This window comes from Sceloporus undulatus, chromosome 8 (genome assembly GCF_019175285.1).
Source record: "Sceloporus undulatus isolate JIND9_A2432 ecotype Alabama chromosome 8, SceUnd_v1.1, whole genome shotgun sequence".
In the NCBI taxonomy this organism is placed as follows: Eukaryota; Metazoa; Chordata; class Lepidosauria; order Squamata; family Phrynosomatidae; genus Sceloporus; species Sceloporus undulatus.
The window spans coordinates 1,258,674-1,280,375 of record NC_056529.1 but is presented as its reverse complement, the minus strand read 5'-3'; the positions used below and the strand labels follow the sequence as shown (position 1 = coordinate 1,280,375).

General features: G+C 49.2%; 1 protein-coding gene across 1 annotated transcript in view; it reads right to left on the bottom strand.

Moving 5' to 3' along the window:
* Positions 1-897: 897 nt before the first annotated feature.
* The window catches only part of USP31 (ubiquitin specific peptidase 31), a 25,253-nt gene continuing 4,448 nt past the window's right edge, over positions 898-21,702 (bottom strand). The window contains 15 exon segments of the mRNA XM_042437725.1: positions 898-2,613; positions 2,921-3,073; positions 3,920-4,078; positions 4,435-4,660; positions 5,073-5,192; positions 5,646-5,775; positions 6,106-6,183; positions 7,116-7,210; positions 7,865-7,976; positions 9,838-10,021; positions 10,394-10,538; positions 11,251-11,386; positions 13,803-13,895; positions 14,137-14,225; positions 14,662-14,796. Coding sequence (XP_042293659.1) covers positions 1,070-2,613; positions 2,921-3,073; positions 3,920-4,078; positions 4,435-4,660; positions 5,073-5,192; positions 5,646-5,775; positions 6,106-6,183; positions 7,116-7,210; positions 7,865-7,976; positions 9,838-10,021; positions 10,394-10,538; positions 11,251-11,386; positions 13,803-13,895; positions 14,137-14,225; positions 14,662-14,796 — 3,399 coding nt within the window. The 3' untranslated portion in view covers positions 898-1,069.

Here is a 21,702-nt window from a genome sequence, read left to right as displayed (position 1 = left end):
GAGCAAGAGTGAGGAGAAGACACTTGGAGAAGCCTAGTTCCTGCTAGGACCCCCACACTAGCCCCCTTCCCTTCAGTGAGGGAGACAGCCACATGGCTGGCTGTGAAGACCCACCATGGAGAAGGCGAGCTGGGCAGGTTTGTGTGCAGAGTGCCAAGCATCTCTCTGGGCAGGGTGCAGAAGGCAGGCACACACACACACACACACACACACACCACACAAGGCTTGGGACCCTCACTTCCTGGCCCCCAAGCTGTTGGCTGGTCCCTCCCTCCTTCCCTCTCTTAAGCAGTGCAACCCTAGAATGGACACTAGAACAGATAAGGAGGCAAACAAGACCAGGCTTTAAAAAAAAACAACCAAAACAAAAGCCCCCCCCCCCAAAAAAAAACAAAAAAAAAACACCCCCAACACAAATCTGCTGGAATGAAAAAGAAAAGAACAAAAACAAACCTAAAGACAGACACCCCTCTATGAGAGAGAATGCACCTTTTTCCCAGCGTCTTCAGTTCCTTCCAGTACTGGCTGAGCGTTTACCTGAGAAACAACATTAGCATTGAGATATTGCCCTTCAAGAAGCTGGGGAGATGGGGGTGGGTGCAAGGTGGGGGGAGGCAGAAGGACCGCGGAGGACAACAACGCAGCCTTTCTTTTCACAGGTAACTGTGGCAGTTCAGCGCAGACCCCCAGAGAGAGCAAGATGGCCACAGGCATGGGCCAAAGTCACTCCTGGGAGGGGACTGAAGGGGTTTGGCTCCCCAGAAAGGCTGCTTCTGCACAGATGGCAGTTCTGCTGTAGGGCTGGTGGGGAAGCAGCAGGAGTTGGGGGGCAATGACATCCTGTGGGGATGGTCTCCTACCCCACCCGCCACCCCATCCCACCCCGCCCCACCCAAGCCTACAACAAGTACCAGCTGCGGCTGCCCTGCAGGTATTTGGTATGATGGCGGAATCAAAAGGCGCTTGAACAGTAGTAAAGACTTCTCGCAACACATTAGGCACATGAGCCAAAAATAAAATAAGGGAACAAAAAGCCAGAAGGGGAAACCAGCCCAGCGGTGGCAGCGGATCACTGAGACTTCGAAGGGGGCCGTGCAGGTGAGGGTGTGCTGGCGGGGGGCTTGCGCGGGGCTCCTCGGTCAGCAGCTGGCTGGCCAGGAGACTGGGAGGCAGCCTCCAGTGGGGAAGACTTGGATTTCCGGTTCAGGATATGTTTGGCTGGCAAAGCGTCTTTCGGCACAGCGGGGCTAGCGTTGGGGAAGGCGGGCGTGGGCAGCTGGGACCCTCTTTTCTCTGGCTTCTCCTCGGGCAGGTTTTTCCCCGCTGCCTTGGAGGAACTGACCAACATCTTTTTTGAGAGCATGGTGGTCTTGCCCAGGTCAGCTGACCGGCGGGTCTCCTTCTGGCGTAGGGCAGACTTGAAAAAGGAAAGCCCCTTCTCTTCTGACTTGCTGTCCCTCTTCAGGCTCGAACGGGGCCCGGGGGTGGGCGAACGGAGGCTGGCCATGGAGGAGCTGCGCACGTGCTTGCCATCCGGCACCCGACCCTCGCCACGCGACTGGCCAATCCGCGGGGAGCTGGTCCGCGAGCTGGCAGTGGCACTTGTCTTGTCTGAGCCCAGGCTCAGCTTGGAGCCCTCCCGGCTGAGGCTATGATCAGAAGTCCTGCTTTTGCTGGCAGGCACATGCCCCCGTGTGGATGACCCCGAGGAGTTCCTTCGTGTTGTGGCGGTGGTAGTAGAGGAGTAGGAGATGGACTTCTGCTTCTGCTGAGAGGCAGGGGACCCATCGTAGGCCTTTGAGCCTGTCCCCTTCCTGCCCTGCCCAGAGGCAGGAGAGCCATGCCGTCCTCTGGCCCGGCTGGAATCCAGCTTGTTCCGGGACCGCGACCCCTTCGGCACACTTTTGGAGGGAGGGGGTGAGACTGCTGACTGGCGAGACGTCAGAGAATCCTGACTGGACAAGACCGCCCTCCCTTTCCTGAAGTTCTTGTCTGGCTCTGTGGTGTGTTTGGAGGGAGCTGCCTTTTGGGAGATGTCCTCTGACTTTGCAGGGGACACTGACACCCCAGTGAAACTTCTCCCTTCCTTGACTGGAGAGCTTTCGACAGAATCACTCTGATCCACAAAGGCAATTTGATTGTTGTTATCAAAAGGATCCAGAGCAGGGCAATTCCTTTCAGCCTGCATGCCAATCTTGCCATACGGGTCTGCACCACTGCTCGATTTTCGACCCGGTGGTTCATCTCTAAAGACACCCTCCATGACCGCCAAAGGAGCCCGGCCAAGAGTCCGGTGCTCCTGGCGGCCACCACCACCACTACTGCTGGGTTCAAAGTGGCTACCAGAGAGACTCCTCAGGCTGCCAAAGCATGAGGTGGAGACTTTGTCGTCCACGGATTCCCCAATCCGCTCCAGGGTAGAAGTTGAGCTGTGAACCGGAGAGTCCCCTGAAAACCGTGAAGGGGAGTTGGAGCGCATCTGTAGCTTGGCCGAGAGTGACCATGAGGGGCGGATCCCGTTCTCACTCACGGCCAGGGGGCTGGTCACGGAGGATCTGGAAGACAAGCTCTGGCGCTGAACACTCCTCACAAATGGGCGCGTTGAGAAACCACCTGTGGGAAGCAAAGGGACATTAGACCACAAGCACTGGCTGATTCTGGGCATCACACATTCCTCCCTCTCCCCCCTACCCCCAAACAAAGTCACTCATATGCTTATTATGTTTCTTCCTCAAGGAGCTGAGCAATGGATTGCTGGATCCTCCTGCCTCCCTACGCCTTCCAGGGCAAGTGACTGGACTGTCCCAGGGGAATCCAGACCCTTGAAACAAGGTAAAAGAGCTCAGCCTGCCCATGCCTTCGCAAACCCAGAGCCCATGAGTACCAGCCTACCTCCACCCACAAAGCCCCTCATACCCACCATCATCTTCACTCCTCTCCCCCATCAGTTCCACAGACTCTGAGAGGGAAGCCAGGGACGTCCGGCGTGAGGAGGCTGCTGACGCAATGCTGGGCTGCTTGCTGCCTGGGAGCCGGCTCACCCAGTGCTCACACAATGAGGAGCTCGTGGAGCCTGCAGAAGGAGAAGGGTACTGGGCTCAAACAACAGGTGTGAAAGGAGAGGATGGCAAGGCAAGCCCCAAGACCTCACAGGGCAACTGGGGCAGGCAGAACATTCTGCGCAAGGTGGGAAATGGCCTGAACAAAGCAGCTACCAGAACTAAAGGGTGCTACCAATAGTGGGCAGAGGCTGCAACCAGCCAGTGTGGGCACCAGGGTCTTTTTGCAGCTTGCACCTGGTGCAGGAAGGGACATTTAGCAGTTTTACACACACACAGCCCAATGACAGGCCAGAAGCACAGAGTTAAAGGAGATCTGGCCAGGATGGGGGGAAGAGAGAGAGAGAAGCTCAGTGAGTTACAAGACAGAAAGAAAGAAAGCTGTAATAGGAGAGAAAATCCATCAGTGACCTCATAGTAACAGACTTCTCCCACCATGCCTTGATTTTGAAGTGAGGGGAAGACAAAGACAGGACATGCCAGGCAATTAACTGAAGGGAAACTGAGAACAAGATCCGGCCTAACAAATGGGCAAGCAGGTGACCTGGGCAGTATGCAGATTGCCTGAGAGACGACTTGTAGTGACTTGGGTGGGAAATCATTTCTACATGTGCATATGACATACAGATATGGAATTTGCATGTGCAAATTTCATGTGGACCTTTGGGTCCTATGATCTTTTCAGTAGACAGCACCAACAGGTGTCCATAACAGCCAGACAAAACCACTTCTGTCCATCTGGGAATTTTCCCCACAGCATAAGGTGCCTTTCTGAACTAGAGACCCCAGTACCCTGAAGCCCCCAGCCCATCCAACCAGGGAAGCTAGAGAACATCAGGGAGGCATCGCTGGGCCCTTACCTGCCACAGAGCTGTTGGCTGACCAGGAGGGAATGGCCGTTCGCCTCTGGTAGAAGAGGATGTAGGCCGTCTGTTTGCACACCTCATTCTCTGCCAGCTGCTGCACCTCACTGTCATCGAAGCAGTACCACAGTCCGTCAACAGAATTCTTGCAGTAAGCTGCAAGAGAAAGCTACAGTCTGAGAAATTGGGTTCCTGCAGGAGCAGGAAGCGCATGCAGGAACCACCCTCCACCAATCAGCCTGGGCCACAGAGCTCCTATTCCCCCATCTGCCCGCCAAAAACTGGGGAGGCACAGAGCTTCTTAGCTGGCTTGAGGGCAGAGGATTGTCCCTTCAGCATGGAGGCCATGGCCTGAGGACCACAGTCCAGGCCTGCACCCCGGAGGACTCTCTGAGCAAGGCATAGGACATCTCAATGCCTACCTGGTCTTCTTATCAGAGGAGGAAAAAGGTGGGCCAGAAGGCAGAGAAAAAGGCAACACAAGACATGGCACACACATACACATCCATCACCTGTATAGTGTCCACCCTGCATGGTGCCATGGTGATTGCACACGGCGTACAGGTCATAGATGAAGTCTTCTGGGTCCCTGCCCAGGCCATAGGGGCGTCTCCAGGGAGACCAGTGAGATGGCAGGCTCCAGCTGCTCTGGCTCCGCTTGACAACATGAGGCGTCATGTCGAGGCCCATCAGAGGAAACCTCACCATGTTCTGAAGCTTCATCCTTCTGTCTCCTTCCTGTACAAAGTAGGATGGGGGGAAGAAACCACATGTTCAAATCAGCAAAGACAAGTGCATGCTACACCACCGCAGTGACTGAGTGGGCAAGGGAGCTACCCTCCTCAGAAAGCCATACAGGCAACTCACCCGCGATATTTTTAGAGGATGTTTGGGCAAAGGCATGAAAAAAACAAGGTTGTGGGATCCAGACCTTGGTGTCAAGAGGGGCTCAGCCTGCCAGACTATCCCCTCCCCCAAAATGAGCACCCTGTTAGCTGAATGGAGAAGTCCCCTCCAAGCAGAGACAGCCCAAACAGCCCTGCATAGGCTCACATGGAGGTTAGTTAGAAAGGGGCCCTGCCAGCACAGCCTCAACCAAGTCCTGGCTCCCTTCTGTAGGGGCTGCCCCACCAAGCCAGGTCTCCCTCACCTGTCGGAAGCGCTTCAGGTGAATGATAAGGACGTCTGGCAAGGTCCACAGGCTCAGTGTAATACTTCCTTGCTGAAGCTGCTTACAGTGGGGGCAACGCCATGCATCATCTGGCGCCAGCTAAAAGCAAATGGATTGGCACTCTTAGGCACAAGGCACACAGAAAGAGGAGAGGGAGAGAGAGGCAGGCACAAGCTTCATGTGGAAATTATGTCACTGAAATAATAATGTAAACAGAATAGCACATGAAAGAAACCTCTTCTTTTTAGGACACATACCTAAAGACAGCTGTACTCGATGTATCTCATATCAACAATTTGTTTTCCTTTTGCTGAGGTAGAACTATGGTACCTTCAGCTTCACCTGCTTGTGCCATAACTGCTTACTAGTTCAAGTTTCAAGTGCAACATTTTGTTCTATGAAGTGACTGGCTGCACTGCAGAACCACAGATAACTACAGGACTATTTTATTTAGTGGCAAAGCCTTCCACCTGGCATTTCCACCCTGCGCAGCCCAAGAAACCCTCCAGAAGACAGACAAAGGGAGAGGCCACCACTGCGTCCCCCTCTCACCTGCTCCTCTTTGGTGTAGAGCTGGAAACACTGCGATAAGGTGCAGGCCTGAGGCTGGTGGTGGAGCTCCCTCTGCTGGCGGACGCTCTCTGCATCTGGGATGTATTCATCCTCCGTACTGACGAACAGACTGAGGGAACGAAGGGTATTTCGGGCATTTAGGGCTCTGTAAGGTGCCTCTCCCAGTACAACACAAAAACTGGGCCTGGCTTTGCAGCTCCCTAGGGAAGTGTCCCAAGGGAGACCAACGTACTGATACTGGGCATCCAACTTCAGCCTGTCTCAAAGCTGAGAGGCAGGAATCCTCCACCCCCTTAGCCACCTTCCACAAGGCGTTCCAGGCAAGCTGAGGCATCAGATCCCACCAGAGCAGTGGTTGCTCAACAGGCTGGAAAAGGAGGCTTCAGTCCCAAATCTGTGCTGCCCCTGCCTCACCTGTGCCAAAGGCCAGGGCACTTACTAGTCTTTTGTCTCCTTGTCCCACTCCACCACCAGCTTCACGTGAGGGGTCCCGCCTTGCCCACAGGACTTCAGGGCTCTGCAGGGGGAAACACCAAGTTAAGCAAAAGAGGCCACATGCTCCCAGCCAGTTCTACATCTTTTCTCTCTCTCTCTCTTTTCAGTCTCTCCCTCACCACACTTAGGTACAAAGTACAACAAAATCCAAAATCCACAGCACAATACCTTTACTGGCCAACTAAAAAGCACAAAACACATCATGTAAGCTATCAAAGCTTCAGCAGTTTCTTCCTCAAGCAAAGATATTTCAAATCCATTAACTCAATCCCTTGTCTCCACAGAAGGGGGGGGGTGTCCTCTGCCTGCACTGACGTCCGTCTAGACCATCTTGACTGACAACAGAAATAACATCTGAAACAAAATGTAGCCCTGTGACTCTAACATGGTCACTTTCTTATGCAAGATTTTTAACATCTTTGCCTGATGAAGAAACCAGTGATGTTTCAGAAAGTTGCATTATGTTATTTGCTTTTCAGTCGGTCCCATAAGGGTATTGCTGTTTTGTGGGTTTTGTATTTTGTTGTATTTTGCTGCATGGGAAAGATGGCTACTCCCCAAATATACACATTTAGTAGGAACCCAGCTGGGGATTAAGAGCTCATTGACTCAGACCATCATGGGCAGAATACCACACAGAAGAGCCAAGGGCCAGTCCTGAGAGACAGTTCAAGAGATGCTCAGATGGACTTTTTACTCACTCTCTCTTTCAGGACAAACAAGAGTCAAGACAAGGATTGACAGACAGACAAGCCCCCACACCCTGAAGGCTGTCCGCAGGCGTTCCTAGGATCCCCTGGGGCTCAGTTCCACAGTGGCTCTAGTGCCAGATGCCCCAGCGAAGCCACCGTCTGTGGCAGGTGAGATACAACTCCCACTATGCCCTCCAGTGAGATAAGTAAACTCCCATGTCTTCCTTTCCCACCCATCACCCAAGAGGGAAGCTGTGCTCACCGTTCCACCATTAAGTGGCAGAGAGGTCGTTCTTCCTGAGGCAAGAGGTACGTTATGCCCACCGCACTGACTACCCTCAAGCTGAACGGACAAACCTAGAGTGAATTGGGGAGAAAAAGAAAGAGCACCTCAAAAGCTTACATTCTGTGCATTTTGAGAAGCTGGAGGTAAGGAAGAGCAGAGAGGAAGGATATATTTTCTCTCATGGCTGGCTGGGGATTCCATGCAGCCAACTCCAATTCACACACATGTGGCCTTTGGTGCACATATGTGGCATGCATTCCCACACAGAAAGAGAGATAACTGGACGGACCATAACTCATAAAGAAAATACACACGAAGTGCTTGATTCTCATTTCACATCTCCTGCTTTGCTTCTCCACACACCAAAGAAGAGCACAGCCAGTTTATGTGTGGCTGAGTCTCTTTCCTGGTTCCATCATGTTAGAATTGACTGGACTCATGTAGAGATTGGAAGACCTCAAAATGTTGGACTTAATTTTCTGCCCAATTTCTTGGTCCTAATAAAGCTATTACCTGGCTGTGAATTTTGGAAGTTTTCTGATATATTAGGATAGATTACTTTGTTTTAGGTGCAAAACACTTTATTCAGCCTTTCTAGAGCAGGATATCAGAACTGGAGGAAAACATGTAACCCCTGAGGATGGGACAGTATTCCCACCAACACATCCCCTTGCACACACATGAAGACAGGTGAGCTGAGGTACCCAGTGCCCAGGCCAACTTACCTGAAGACAGGCAGAGGGCCGTAGGAAGTACTGCATCTTCTCCAAGATCTCTTTCTGCAGAAGGTCCCATGGAATTGTCTTCTCTACATGCAATACAAAGGGCTGGCCAAACCTGCAAAGAAGAGGACCACTGAAAGACTAAAGGGCACTAGCCTGCCTTAATCCCAGCCCATGAAGAATCAAAATCTCCATCCCACCAGGCAGAAAGCCTGTGGTGGCAGCGGTGTAATGGGTTTTTGATACAGTTTTCAAATGCCCTGAATCTGAGTACAAACCAAAATACAAGCCTAGACAAATCAACTTAGTAGTAAGTCCTACTGGTTTCAGTAGAGACTTGTTGTTTGTTGCTACGTGACAAGTTGTTTCCAATTTATAAGTTCTATATCTTATAAGGACTAATAAGAATCTACAATGGGGTTTTCTGGGCAAGATTTGTTCAGAGGAGGTTTGCCATTGCCTTCCCCTGAGGCTAAGAGCATGTGACTTGCCCAAGTTCAGCCAGTGGGATTCATGGCCGAGCTGGGAATCGAACCCTGGTCTCCAGAATTGTAGTTCAACACTCAGGTTTTGAAACTGAAATCTTATAAACACACAAACACAAAACTGAGATGTACTGAGTTTGTTCCACGTTGTCCAATAAAACCTCATTGCCCTCCCAATTCCTCTAGCCCACCCTATGATCTTCTCAGTCCCCCCTCCACCACTTTGAAGCTGCAATTGCAGTAAACAGTACAGCAGGGAGGGCCCCTTTCTCTCCCTTCCTGCCCACCCCTCCACCCCCAGCAAAGAGCCTGCCTTTCCTGGAATCCAGGCCCTGGGCTCACTGCCAAGGCACTAATGGAGAGGAGGAAGGAGATCTCAATTCTCATCACCAAGAATATCAGCACAGGAGGGGGGGGGGAGAAAGACAGCAATCTTTGGACTGGTTTAAACTCTGAAGCAGAGAAGCCCCTGGAAGGGTCATAATGCCCACTTCACATTCAAGACAGACATTATGAGCCACCAAGACACATATTGTGGCAAAGCTCAGTGGCCTTTTTACTGACCACCAGAACAGTGCACCTAACATCCTTCACTTTTAACTTCTTATTGGAACAGGAATGCATTTCTGGACATGTTTGCAATTCAGTTGTTGATCCATTAAAAGATGCTTTTTAAAAACAAAGCTAAAGCAGTTTTAAAAGAAAACAGAAAAAGAGAAAGAAATATAAAAATGTATCAGATAGTATAAAATCCCAACATAAAAGGAGGTCAGGATACAATCACCACCAAAGTCCCTGCACTGCTCTCTTCTTCTTGGTAGTGAATGAAATGACAAGTGGGGTGCCTCAGGGTGCTGCCCTGGGTCTGGCATCATTCCACATCTTTATCAGTTACTTGGATGATGGAATAGAGGGCATGCTTATCAAATTCGCAGAAGGAAACAAATTAGAGATAGTAGCTAATGCCCCAGAGGGCAGGATCAAAATTCAAAGCGACCCTGACAGGTTGGAGAACTGGGTCCAACCCAACAAAATGAATTTCCACAGGGAGAAATGTAACATACTGTATCTAAGCAGGAAGAATGAAATGTTCAAATATCGGTGACTCCTGGCTTGAAGATGTCTCAAACATCTGGAGGACCCAAGTTGTGAGAACCACTGGTACAAAAGAAGTAACAGTTTTCTTTTCTGCCGCACCAGAAACTAGAACACAATCTAATAGAATTAAATTACAAGAAAAAAGAGATTCTGCCTAAAAATGAGGAAGAATTTCTTTATAGTAAAAACACTTTGAGTGGAACAGACGACCTTGGAGGGTGGTTAGTTAGGCACCTTTGGGGAGTGCTTTAGCTGTGTATTCCTGTATCACAGGGCTTGGACTGGACGGCTCCTGGTGTCCCCTCCGATTCTTATGATTTCATGAAACCATAGTGCCTTCCTAAAAACCAAAGTATAATCAGACTGAGACAATGTTCCTAAGGGAATGGTTACCTCTTCCCCTGCTGTCCAGTACAGGCTCTGTTACACACCAGCACTACAATCTTGCTGCTTGATGCTGCTGCCACTGCCACCGCCCTCATATTGGAGTTTTCCAGACTCCCCTGGCTATAGGGAGATGCCCGCTGATGGTCGATGCCATACTTCAAGTGGTTCAGGTTACTGTTCACATGGATTCCTGGAAGAGAGTGAAGAAGAGACTTTATGGCCAACATCCACCAGAGACAACCTCAGGGAGTCATCTGGTGAAAGCCTCTCAGAAGTAGCAACCCAACAACACAGTAGGTGCTGATATCTGTGGTTTGGGGGTGTTGGTTTCCCTAATCTCTCCTGAACAGAAAAGCCCTAAAGCAAGGGGGGGAGGGGAACATCAAGTATCAAGTCACAAGATCCCCTCTTCTCTTCCTCAAACAACTCTGTGCAGCATGGACATCTAGAGACCAGAGGTCAACCCATCCCCAAATTTCCTAAATCACAAGCAGCAGACCTCCATGCAGTAGCCCTCCCCTACACACACACACACACACACACACACACACACACAGCTTACCCCTCTGGCTTAGGATCCCATCAGGCCGGAAGATCTCTGGGGTCTCGAAGGCGAAGATACAGTCACTCTCTTGAACTGTGTCGAGGTCATCCAAGTCAGAGAAAGAGCGGTGGAACCCATCATAGTACATCTCTGTGAGCACAATCTGGGGAAGAACATAGGATTTCACATTGGCCATGTGCGCAACACAATGGAACACACAGACACAGAGAGCTGAGAATAAATTAATAGACATAGGCGCCCTGAAGCTCATCCAATGAAGGGTTTTCTCCTAGTTATCTGCCCAGTTATTCCTTAATTTGGGGTGCTGGGATTAATGTATGAGGACGGCTGCTGAATCAGAGTCAACACCGGATCTAGGCCAGCATCCCAGTGGGCCACATTTGGTCCCTCCCAACCTCCACCTCTCTTTTTTTCTAAGCTAACTCCCCCCCCCCACAAAAAAATAAAAGAATACTAGAGGGACTAGGATATGCACAATTTGGGACATATTTGCATTGTGGAAAATCATGTGGAGGTTTTTGCACAGCAAAGAACATTTCTGCACAGAAAATGCTGCTTTCTATGTTGAAATCCCAAACCAACATATGTTTTTTTGCAACAAATAAGTCCCAATCTTAGAACTTTCTCATTCTAAGGGGAAACATGGTACAATTATTCATTCATGTTCAGAACAAAAATCTGCCAAAATCCCCATCCCTAGCCTCTTTTTCTATCAGTTCCACTGGGCAAGAACGTGGCATCCATCCAGTGAGGAAATGTGTGGCATCTGTTGTGCAAGCATATGGCATCTATCCAGCACAGCCCAACAGTGAGGGCCAAGCAAGCCACCCTCCTCCTCAATAAGACAAGTTTACCTGTTTGGTGGGAATTTTGGTTTCTCGGGACACAGCTTCCCTTAGCCTGGCCACTGTTCCAGATAATGGCACAGCCACCCCAATGCGCATGCAATGGGAGCATTTTCCTCGGTACACCACAGTGACATACAGCGGCCTGAAGAGGAGGTACAAAGCAACACCTGTTGAAGGCAGGGATGCTGGACTAAAGCTCTTGAGATTCTCTACCTCTCTCACAGAACACAGGGCTGAGGAACCCAAGATGTGCTGAGTGTTATGCACTGAATGCTACATTTTGTGCACATTTTACAAACAAACAAACAAACAAATAAATCTATATGCCTGTATGCTGACAGAAATGAAACCATTCCCTACCACATTAAATATCCTGAAATTCCAATGTTTAAGATTAAGATTAAGATTAAGGGGAGTGTTGAGGCTATCTGGATAATGCTGTTGTTGACAAGTTGGAAGTCAAGGTAAGCAGAAGGTTATTAAAGGTAACTCCAAATAAATGCAGGTTAACTATGGCGTGTTACAGACCGCCCAAAAGGGCGGTCTGCCGCTGCCCTTGTTTGCTGCATGAAGAGCTGTAGCGGACAAACCACGTGGCTCCTCCGCACAGCAAAAAGAACCCGCAAAAAACCGAGTTCTTCTTGCGGCACAGTTATGACGCCGCAAGGCACCAATGGCGCCCTTGCGGCATCACAACTGTGCTGCGACATGCGGATGCTAGGCATCTGTCACGTCAAAATAGCGGCGCCCATCTGTATAGGGTGCTGCCATTTTGACACCCTCGTCACGTGTGAGGGGCGAGGGGTGTCTAAAAGCGCCACTCCTCACATGCGATGACGGTGCCTCTATGAGCCCTTCTATAATGCGCCTGAGAAAGACCCTGTCCCTCCGCCAAAAGAGAAAGGGGTGAGGAACCACACTTGTTTCACAAAAGCACCTCAGATTACCGTATATACTCGTCTATAAATCAAAAAATGTATGCCAAAAACGGATCCCAAATTCCTGGGTCGACGTATACACGGGTCTATATGGTAATGTGGCTCAGAAAAATGGCGGCCACGGCTCTTTCCAGGGAACGGGGGTTGAGTGGCATGTCCTCCAGTCCAGGAAGACTGCCTTTAAAAGAAACGCTGCTTTCCCTCCCTCCCTCCCTGGGCCCCCCAACGGTCTCCTTGCCTCGCCAGGGACGGAGCTGCAAGCTCCCCTGCTTCTCTCCTTAAAAAGAGACATTGCCCTCTGTCCCTTTTCCTCTCCCTTCCCTTCGGACTCTGCAGCATGAACAGCCAAGATTAGGGAATAGTTTCTTTCCCTTTCCAAACATGAGGAGAGCTGCCTTTCCCTAAGAGAGGCTGGCTTGCATGCCCACCGAACAGCTGGGAGATTTCACCAGATTGGCTTCTTCAGGAAAGGAGAGGGCCTTTAAAGGAGCAGAGACCTTAACACTTACTCACTGGAGCCACTTAGCGAAAAAGGAGCTGGAAAGAAGGTCTCTTTCTTTGGTGAAATCTCCCATGTGCTGCTTGCTAGCCTGCAAGCGAGGCTTTCTCAGGGAAAGGGGGAAGAGAGCTCTCCTAATCTTTTTAAAGGGGAAGAAAGTAATCCCTAATCCTGGCTCCTCGTCCTGCTGAGTCCAAAGGAACAAGAAAAGGGATAAGGAGCAAGCAAGGAAGGAAGGAGAGAAGCAGGGATGGCTCCACAGCTGCAGCAGAGCAGTGTGGGATGGAGGCAGGGAGGGAAGGGCAGTCTCCCTGGACAAAAGGAAGAGAGGGCTGTTAATTTCCTCACTTTTTAAAGGGGGAAAAACCTAACACTGGCCATAGCTATGGCTGGGAGAAGTCAGCTTGCCTTATTTCACCAGCAACAGGAAAAAGAAAAAGAGGAGAGGCTCTATTTAGCTCAGTGGTTCCCAAACTCTGGCCTTCCAGCTCCCAGAATCCCAGGCCATTAGCTAAGAGGGCTGAGGAACCTGGAGAAGCAAAGTTTGGGAACCACTGGTTTAGCTGCTCTGTTCTTAAAGGGGCAGAAACCTAACACTTGCCCAAACAGAAAGGGAGGGAGGAAAGGAGCCTCTCTTTAACTCTTTCCTCTCCAAAATATACAAAGGAACAAACAAATCTGAGCAACCCTTTGAGTTAGAGAGCCCCAAGGGAGAAGCATGAGACAGGGAGCAGTGGGAAAGGCAAGCAGAGAAGCAGAGATGGCTCAGGGGCAGCAGCCACTCAAAGGAGCACCAGAAGGCAAGTGGAGCAGAGGGACAGTGACTGCACCCTTGACTTATTCACGGGTCATATTAAAATCCATAACGTTGGCCCCCAAATCCCACCTCGACTTATACATGAGGTCGACTTATACACGAGTATATACGGTAAACAGTCTAAAAAAAAACCACAGTGCAAGTTCTGGAGGAAAGGGAAGCCTCAGCTCCCTCCCCAAGGCCCACAGAACCACTTACAGCTGATTTCCACCCCCACCCACTTCCCACATCCTTTTCCATGCGTGGGTAACTGGGGCCCCTCACCCTGCCACTGCCACCAGGTTACCCATAGACACATACATACCGTGTGTGAGGCAGTGGGATTGGCAGAGAGATGCACAGGAATGGATCAAAGGTATTACTCTGTTTCTGGCAATGGGGACATGTCAGGGATGACCTAGCAAAGGCACAAGCAGGCAGAAACTTTTGTTAGGGAAAGGTACAGCAGCCCCTTCACCACCAAAGCAATAAGTGGGTGTAAGAGTGACCCATCCCCACAGAATGGGAAGGGAGAGGGCTTTGGCTCCAGGATTCCCTTACATGAAGATCCTATGAAAGTCAGAGCTAGCAGGATGGCATCCCTGCCGCTTCCACTCCTCATCACCATTTATTTCAAAGCACAGTCACGCTTATGATACCTGTACTGGGCCTGAAAGAGCTCCTGGACAAAAGTGCTGTTGATTGGAAACACCGCTCCCTCAATCAAGATGTCTTCCTCCAGTGGCGGCTGGAAGAAAAAGCCATTTTGTAAGAGAGGTGCTCTAGGTGTGCTCTGGGTCATCATTGTACCCTATGGCAAGTAGAAGGCAAAGGTAAGCATGGGAAAGTGCAACCTGAAAAACCAACCATTGCAGCATCTCATGGCTGTACCTAATCTGTATTTAAACATAGAAACACCCAAGTTCCACTTCTCAATCATCCAAACACACACAGAGGAATTGTTTCCCCAACTAGTACAGTTTCCAGTAAGAGTACCATCCAGAGAACATCCAGAACAGTTCTGGGGGACACAGCCACATTTTGGGGGCTGGAACAGGCCACGTCCCTAGGTTTCTGGGCCTACAACACGGTCACCTTCTCACTTATTCACAGCAACGTCCACACTCATGCCAGCAGTTCCTGAGCCACAGAATAAAGTAGAAACGAAGAAAAGCACAGCTTACCTTTAGAGGTCGGCCATTGTTCTTCACAATATTATTGAGGTCTTCATGGACTCTATCCAAAAGCCAGAGCAGGAACTCCTGAGCATCATGCTGTGAGCTCCCTCGGTACTGCATGGCGTTCTTAGAGACGATGCTCTGGGGAGAAACAGTGCAGGAGCTAAGTTGGGGCACCAAACCCCGGACATGCGCCTCCCACACTCCAAACACTCTCTGGTTGAAGCCATAAAAGTTTTATTTGGCATAAACCCCTGTGGAATGCAGTCCTCTTGCCTCAGATACAACCTTCCAGGTACCACAAGATGCACTGCTGTTTCTGCTTCAAGAATGCCTAAGTCTTTATAGGCACAAGGCGCAGGTCCATGGAGTGGTCCTTGCTATACATCTAAACCCTCTCAACTGGAACAGCCAACTCCAGCCAACGTGTTGCTAAGCTCCCTGGGTAAACTGGAGCAGCCCCCATGTCAGTTCTTGCTTTCAGCCACAGTGTTAAGCATAGTCTTTGGCCTGATGCTCCAGGAGGGTGATGAGGGACAAATCCTCACCAGCTCATCCATGTCATTGCGAGTGGGACATTAGCCCTTTCCTCACTCAAAATCCCAGCCATCGCAACTTCTTCAGTTGATTCACAACCTGCCCATGCAGGCTGTCTTCCCCTTGGCAGGTATATCCTATCCAGCAGACCTTGGGCAAGTCACACCCTCTCAGCCTCAGAGGACAGCAATGACAATGACAGCAATGACTAAAGAATCCTGTTTTTAAAACCCCATGGTAAGTTCTCTTTCAAGCTCAGACTTCTAGAGGGCCTCCTATCACCCAGCAGGGGCGCAGAGATGCTTTAGATGCAACCTTAATCTCAGTCAGCAGCAAAAGAGGGGCTACCGCTCTGAGAGAGAATGACTGCTGGGGTCCTCTCCAGTTCCAAATGCAAACCTGCAATGGCCACCCATGGACAGAAGAACCACTGGCTCTGTATACCAAGCAGGATATCCAGACACACTTTTTGCAGCATGTTTATCTACATATTGACCTCCTTACTATCAGGTGAGTCCCCAGTGAGCAGGTTCCTCCAGCTCTGCAAGGCATAAAACTGTCAACAAATGACTAAGATTTGGGGGAAAGATCTCCTAGTTTCAAAATAGTTCCCTGAAGATACAAAAACAGGAGTGGGTAGAATCTTTGTAAACTTCCCCCATTTGTAAGTTGTTCTCTTTGTTTAACTCAAGCAGAGATGAGTTTTAAAGCAATACACATGGACTAAGTAAGCAACCAATGCCAGTCACAAATGTATCCATGGAATCTGAGCCCAAAAACAGCAAGGAAGATAGAAATAAGCTCTGCAATTCTGTTTGCACCTGTTGCCCAGAAAGAGTGCCTGTTGTTTTTACAGGAGGGGAACAAAAGACAATGATGCATTTCTCCCCCCGCCTTGTGATCCCCACCACTACCACCACCATTCCTGCAGCAAGCCTATTGCAAATCCGCTTTGTCGTCCTGCAAAGTCAGAGGCTTTTAAACAGACTCCTTATTCCTGTGACTTACTGCTGGGGCCTGTTCCTCCTGGTTGATGGAATCAAATGGCTGGCCATCTATGGCAGCCACAGTTGTAAACCCCTGAAGGTAAACATCAACAGCTGTCTTGTTTTAAAAACTACCATGAATCTGGCACACTCATTTTTAACCAAAGTATCTAGAGAGAGCTTATGTGATGCAAGCTTGAGGCATGCTTTCCCCTACTCTGCTGTTCAACCTGTTTAAAGGCAGCACCTCCACTGTACTCTTTCTACAGTCGATTGGCTTGAACTCACCAGACACCTGCTCCCTAAGAGACTCACAATAAGACCAAACTCCCCAATAACCCCAGTGCGCTTAAGACCTGCATCCTTTCCCCTCACTCCAATTCCCACTCATCCCAAATCAAGTGTTTCCATGCATTTCAATGTGGATCCTGCCCTATTTACATGCACACACCCTCCACACTTAAAGAGACTCCCCTTGCCATATTGCACATGGCTTTCTTTGCGCAAGGAGCATAAGAGCCATCATGACTAGCGGCCATCAGCATTCTTATCTCCTTTTGTGAACTTGGTTTCTCCTCTCCTCTTTCTAAAGCCTATCACTCCATCAGGCCGACAGCCAATTTTGTAGGTGAACAGGGCAGCCTGTGAAGTGTATCCCTATTATCGCTCCTTAATCTCCCATCGCTCAGGTCCAGTGGATGGCCCTGAACACAACCATTCTCCCCAGCCACTTTCCCCACATCAGGCACCATCATATACGTTATACTTTTTGAGATGCAATGACCAGAACTGTACAAAAGTTCCATCCAGAACCAGGAAAACAGCCCAGTTTGCCTTGAATTGATTCAGGGATCAAACCAGAATTCCAATTCCAAAATCCCAGGTCCCCTGTTCCCCTCGCACCTGCTATTACTGGAAATCAACCATTCACTGCAACAGAGCAGTATGACAAAACTGGATAAACTTGGGGACGTAGCATTACGTCATACCAGATGAAACCTGCCAAAGTTCAGAGAAGCACAGCCAAAGATCCCCCCAATCCAAAATCCCCTTTACGTTTTGATTTTAAATCAAAACAAACAGTGGTAACTTCCTTGGCTCTTGGCTGAATTCAGTGACATTTGCAGACATTAACTGCCTGTTCTGAAAGGGAAGACATCCAACCAATGTTAGATAAATACACGCATGGGGCTTTGTGCAACAGCAGCCTTTATATTTTGGGGGAGGTCCTAAAAAGGGAAACACTGCTATACCCCAAGGTCCACTGTGTACCATTTCTGTGCAAATGCTTTTGAAAGCAGGCTGCTTTGGTGTGCGTGCTTGAACCAGAAAAACATAACACTTTTCTCCAGAGTCTCTTCGTTCAAAGAAAAGGAGAGTGTGTAACACACATACACAGACAGGCTGATCATACTTTAAAGTTTAAGCTTGTGCTCTCCCCACCCCACCACAAACACACATCTCCATTCCCCAGACAGGCCAAATATGCTTCTGTGTTACATTAGTAAAACTAATCTTCCTATGATGCAGCATTCCCTAATCAGACCCCACAATCTGGCTAGGTAAGCAAAGCATCTGCAACAGAAGCTGCCTCCCACCCCACACCAGCCAATAGATGCTCATACCAACCCTTGGACAGAGGACGTGTTCCACCGCATCTCAGCCGGATGCCAAAACAAGACCTCCTGAGCCACTGACCACTTGCAGGATTGTTGTCCAAGGTGTTCCTCAGTTGCAGAAGCACCCCAAAGCTGCCAAAGTGGCAGGATAGAAGGCTGGGGTGGGCATGGATGTGACAGAGAATGGAAGCAGAGAAGCACAGAGGGAGGGGGATAAAAAAGGGCAGGCTGCAAGTCTTACCTGCGTTCTGGCAACACCTGGAAGGGCAGGAGTGGCAGCTCACTGTGGTGGGCACAGGCTTCTCACTGAAAGGAGGCAGGTTCAGTGGGGGCTCCTGAGAAACTGCAGGACCACAGCTCCCATGATACCTGGTCACAGTAGTCAGGGCTGACAGGGGATTGAGTTCAACAAGAGAGTATGGGAAGAAGTTTTAACCTGGAGGAGTTGAACTGATATCCCCCAATACTCTCTATTTAGGTGTACCTTACCAGTGAGATGTTCTTGAAATGGGATACATTTAAAATCTCTGGCAGTGAATGAAAGCAGAATTTGCTTTTCACACAGTAAAAAGATGATTAAAAGAGTAGGATGACTAGAATCGGAACTAACGGCACAACAAGAATGGCACTCCTGCAGGGAACAGGCCATTCAAAGGAGGGGGCCTACAACTAGTAGAAGGAAGCAAAAACCCCTCTCCTTTGGTGGAAAGGATTCCTGCTTCCCCAGAGGCCTCTGAAAGACAGATGGCTTTTGCAAACATGAAATTAAATGTTAGCAGTCTGGCTGAAGGGACGCTCAGGCAGATAGAACAACAAGGCCCGATATAGGTCAGTAGAAGAGATTTAGAAAGACCACAGAGGGATTTTCCAAGCCACCAGGCAACCCAGATAGTCCCTTTTTGCTGTTTTGCTGTAAAACACAAATCCTCCTCAGGCAGCTTTGAAAAAGCTTGTCCTGCCCAACTGTGGCTCTCCTTGCTCAGCAAACAGGGCATGTGCCCCATACTCCTCACATGTTGATGGGTAAGCAAAAGGCACTACACCAGCAGCAATTCCCAGCTTCAACAAGAGGCATGATAGCAGGCACTCCTCACTGTCATCCTTGTCGTTGTGAGAGACAGAAAAGCCTTGTGCTGCTAAACAGGCACAAAATGGGGAGGGGGGAAATGGGGAGGCAGCTCTGCTGGTGCTAAAAAGGTCTGAGCGGACAGAAGTGCCAGCTATTAGCACAGAACTGGTGGCACCTGAAGGATGGCATGGCAGCCATGGGGTGGCTCCACATGGGACGGATTGGCCTTAATCCTTCTATAGGAAAACAACCTCTAGCCCAACAAATAGGAACGGCTGTCTGGAATCATTTCTTTTTGTTCACATCAGTATTAAGCAGAGGGCAATGAGCGCTAATATTCACTTCGCAAATCCTGATCGCTCAATAAGAGACTGGACCCGAGAAGGCAATGCTTTCCCTACCACAAGGGAAGCGTATTTTTAATTAGTGGGGCTCCTGGAGTGAATGCTGAAGTATCTGTGGTGGGAAGGCCACATTCCTTCAACCCGACTTTTACTATCCATCCCTACCTTTTAAAAAAATATACACAACTAAACCAATGCAAGAGATTTTGTTTAATCCTGCATGCAAAGCAAGAAAGTTCAAAACTTTTTATTTGTTTTTTAAAACACTTATATCCCACCCTATAGATATTTTGATAAATAAATAAGACAACATCTTGAACTTTCTTCCTTTGCATGTAAGATCTGTCCATGGAAACCCACTGGGTGACTTTGAGGAGCTGCACACCCTCGGCCCCAGAAAATCCCGATGTAGGGTTGTCTTAGGTCGGAGGCAACTTCTGATCAAGATGACCAGAAGAGGACTGGGCAAGTGTGACAGCCAGAGGTTGCCTCACTCCAGTTCTCATCAGCCACAGCCAGCATCTTCAGTGTTGCTTTGTTCCAACCAGAAGGTCCTTACTACCAGAAAAACCAACCAAATGTACTTGTGAACCATGACTGAGAATGCAAAAACACTGTCAGTTGTCAAGAGGCAAGTGCCAGAGGAACAACACATTCACTAGTACAAGAGAGAGTACAAGACGCCTGTAAAAGCCTGTCGCCTTAAGAAGGATTAACAACTGGCCAAAAGGATGATGCAAGCCACTTGGACCCTACGGCTTTGGGCAAGATACAAAACCAATCCCATCCATACTATTATTTCCACAGTACCTTGACTCCAAAGGGGTACTTTTGATAACCAGGATGCAGGCACCTCCCCAACTTCAGAGGGCAAAAGGGCACACTGCCATTGACAAATATAGGGCAGGCACAGGAGCCGCTTCTGCATCCAACTGAAAAAGCCAGGAAAGTGTTTAGCTAGGCAGAATTCGGATGACAGAAACTGCTGACACAGTAAGGTGAAAGCCATCTTGTCTTGCAAAAAGCAGCACAGAATCTTTTCAGACAGCCAGTGTGTAAAGCTCACAGTCTGACAATGAGTACAAACAAGGGGGGGGGGGGGAGGCTTGACTTTATTCAACAGACCAGCTCCTTGGCAAGTGGTAAGAAAGTACAGTATATCTTACACCCACCTGGCTACAGAAAACACACTCTTGGCTAAAGGAAAGCCTGAAAAAAGGACTGGAAGCAAGAACTGGGGATACAATCTGCTTGTGGGCAAAGGAAGGCAAAGCAGCAAAGAGTATTTCTGCAAATGCTGGGGTCCTTCCTCCCCCCACAACCATTCCAAGCCCTGTGAGAAGTGCACAAACCCCTGCACTATATCATGACCCACAAGGATGCTTTCCACGCTCATCTCTCTTTTCCAAGAAAAATAGCATGTCACAAGAATGTGACAATCAGCTTTCAGAGACTACAGGAGTATTAAGCTCAGAACTGACTCTCAGATAGTTTCTTTTGGGGAAAATCTATAACTGGAATTTGGGAATAAATTTGGGTTGAACATGGATAACGTGAGTTGAATGCTAAACATGCATAAAAAGACATGCATGTGTACACATTTTGTGACTTGTGGGGTACAGCCATATCATCTGTCTATTCAGTAGGGACTGTGCCCATTTCCTGGCCATTATACAGACTCTCCCAGAGGCCTTGCAGAACGCGCATTCCTCTGTGAGGCCTACTCTTTCTCTGGGTATTATATATAATCTCCCAATGAGACAAGCAATTTATTTCCTAAGCTTTATAGAAATCCCCCCCTAGCAGAGGGAGCATTTTCATCAGGGTTAAGAGGAAGGAGAGAGGGATACACTACACACACAAATACACACAAACACACACACACACACCATGCTCTGTTGATCAGCATGGAAAACAGAGCCATGCCCCCACTCACAAAGAGGATCAGAGAAAGGGGACGGGGCAGGCTGTGCTGGCATAAGACAGGCGTCTGCCTGGGGGCAATAAGCTCACCTCCGAACTTGAGATAAAAAATGAGGGCATGTTTAGGGAGTCCATGTCTGCTCTCCAGGAAATGTATAAGGCAATTGAAGTACACCTTTCCCCCAAAGCTCACAGGCAGGGAAAGGTACAAAATTCCCTCTTCAAGGATTCTCCAGGGGATGCTGTTAATACGCTCAATGGCCAGTCCTTAAGCACATTAGCCGTTCAGCCCACATCTCCCCTTAACACACACAGACACAAACAAACAGAGATTGGGTGATTTTTCATAGAATCATAGAATCGTAGAGTTGGAAGAGACCACAAGGGCCATCCAGTCCAACCCCCTGCCATGCAGGAACTCTCAATCAAACCATCCCCGACAGATGGCCATCCCGCCTCTGCTGAAAGACCTCCTAATCCCTCCTTGCTAACACCTTTGACTTCCAGCTATCTGGAGAAAAGCTGACCACCAACAATAGCTGTTGCTACTTGAATGAAATCAGTTCTCT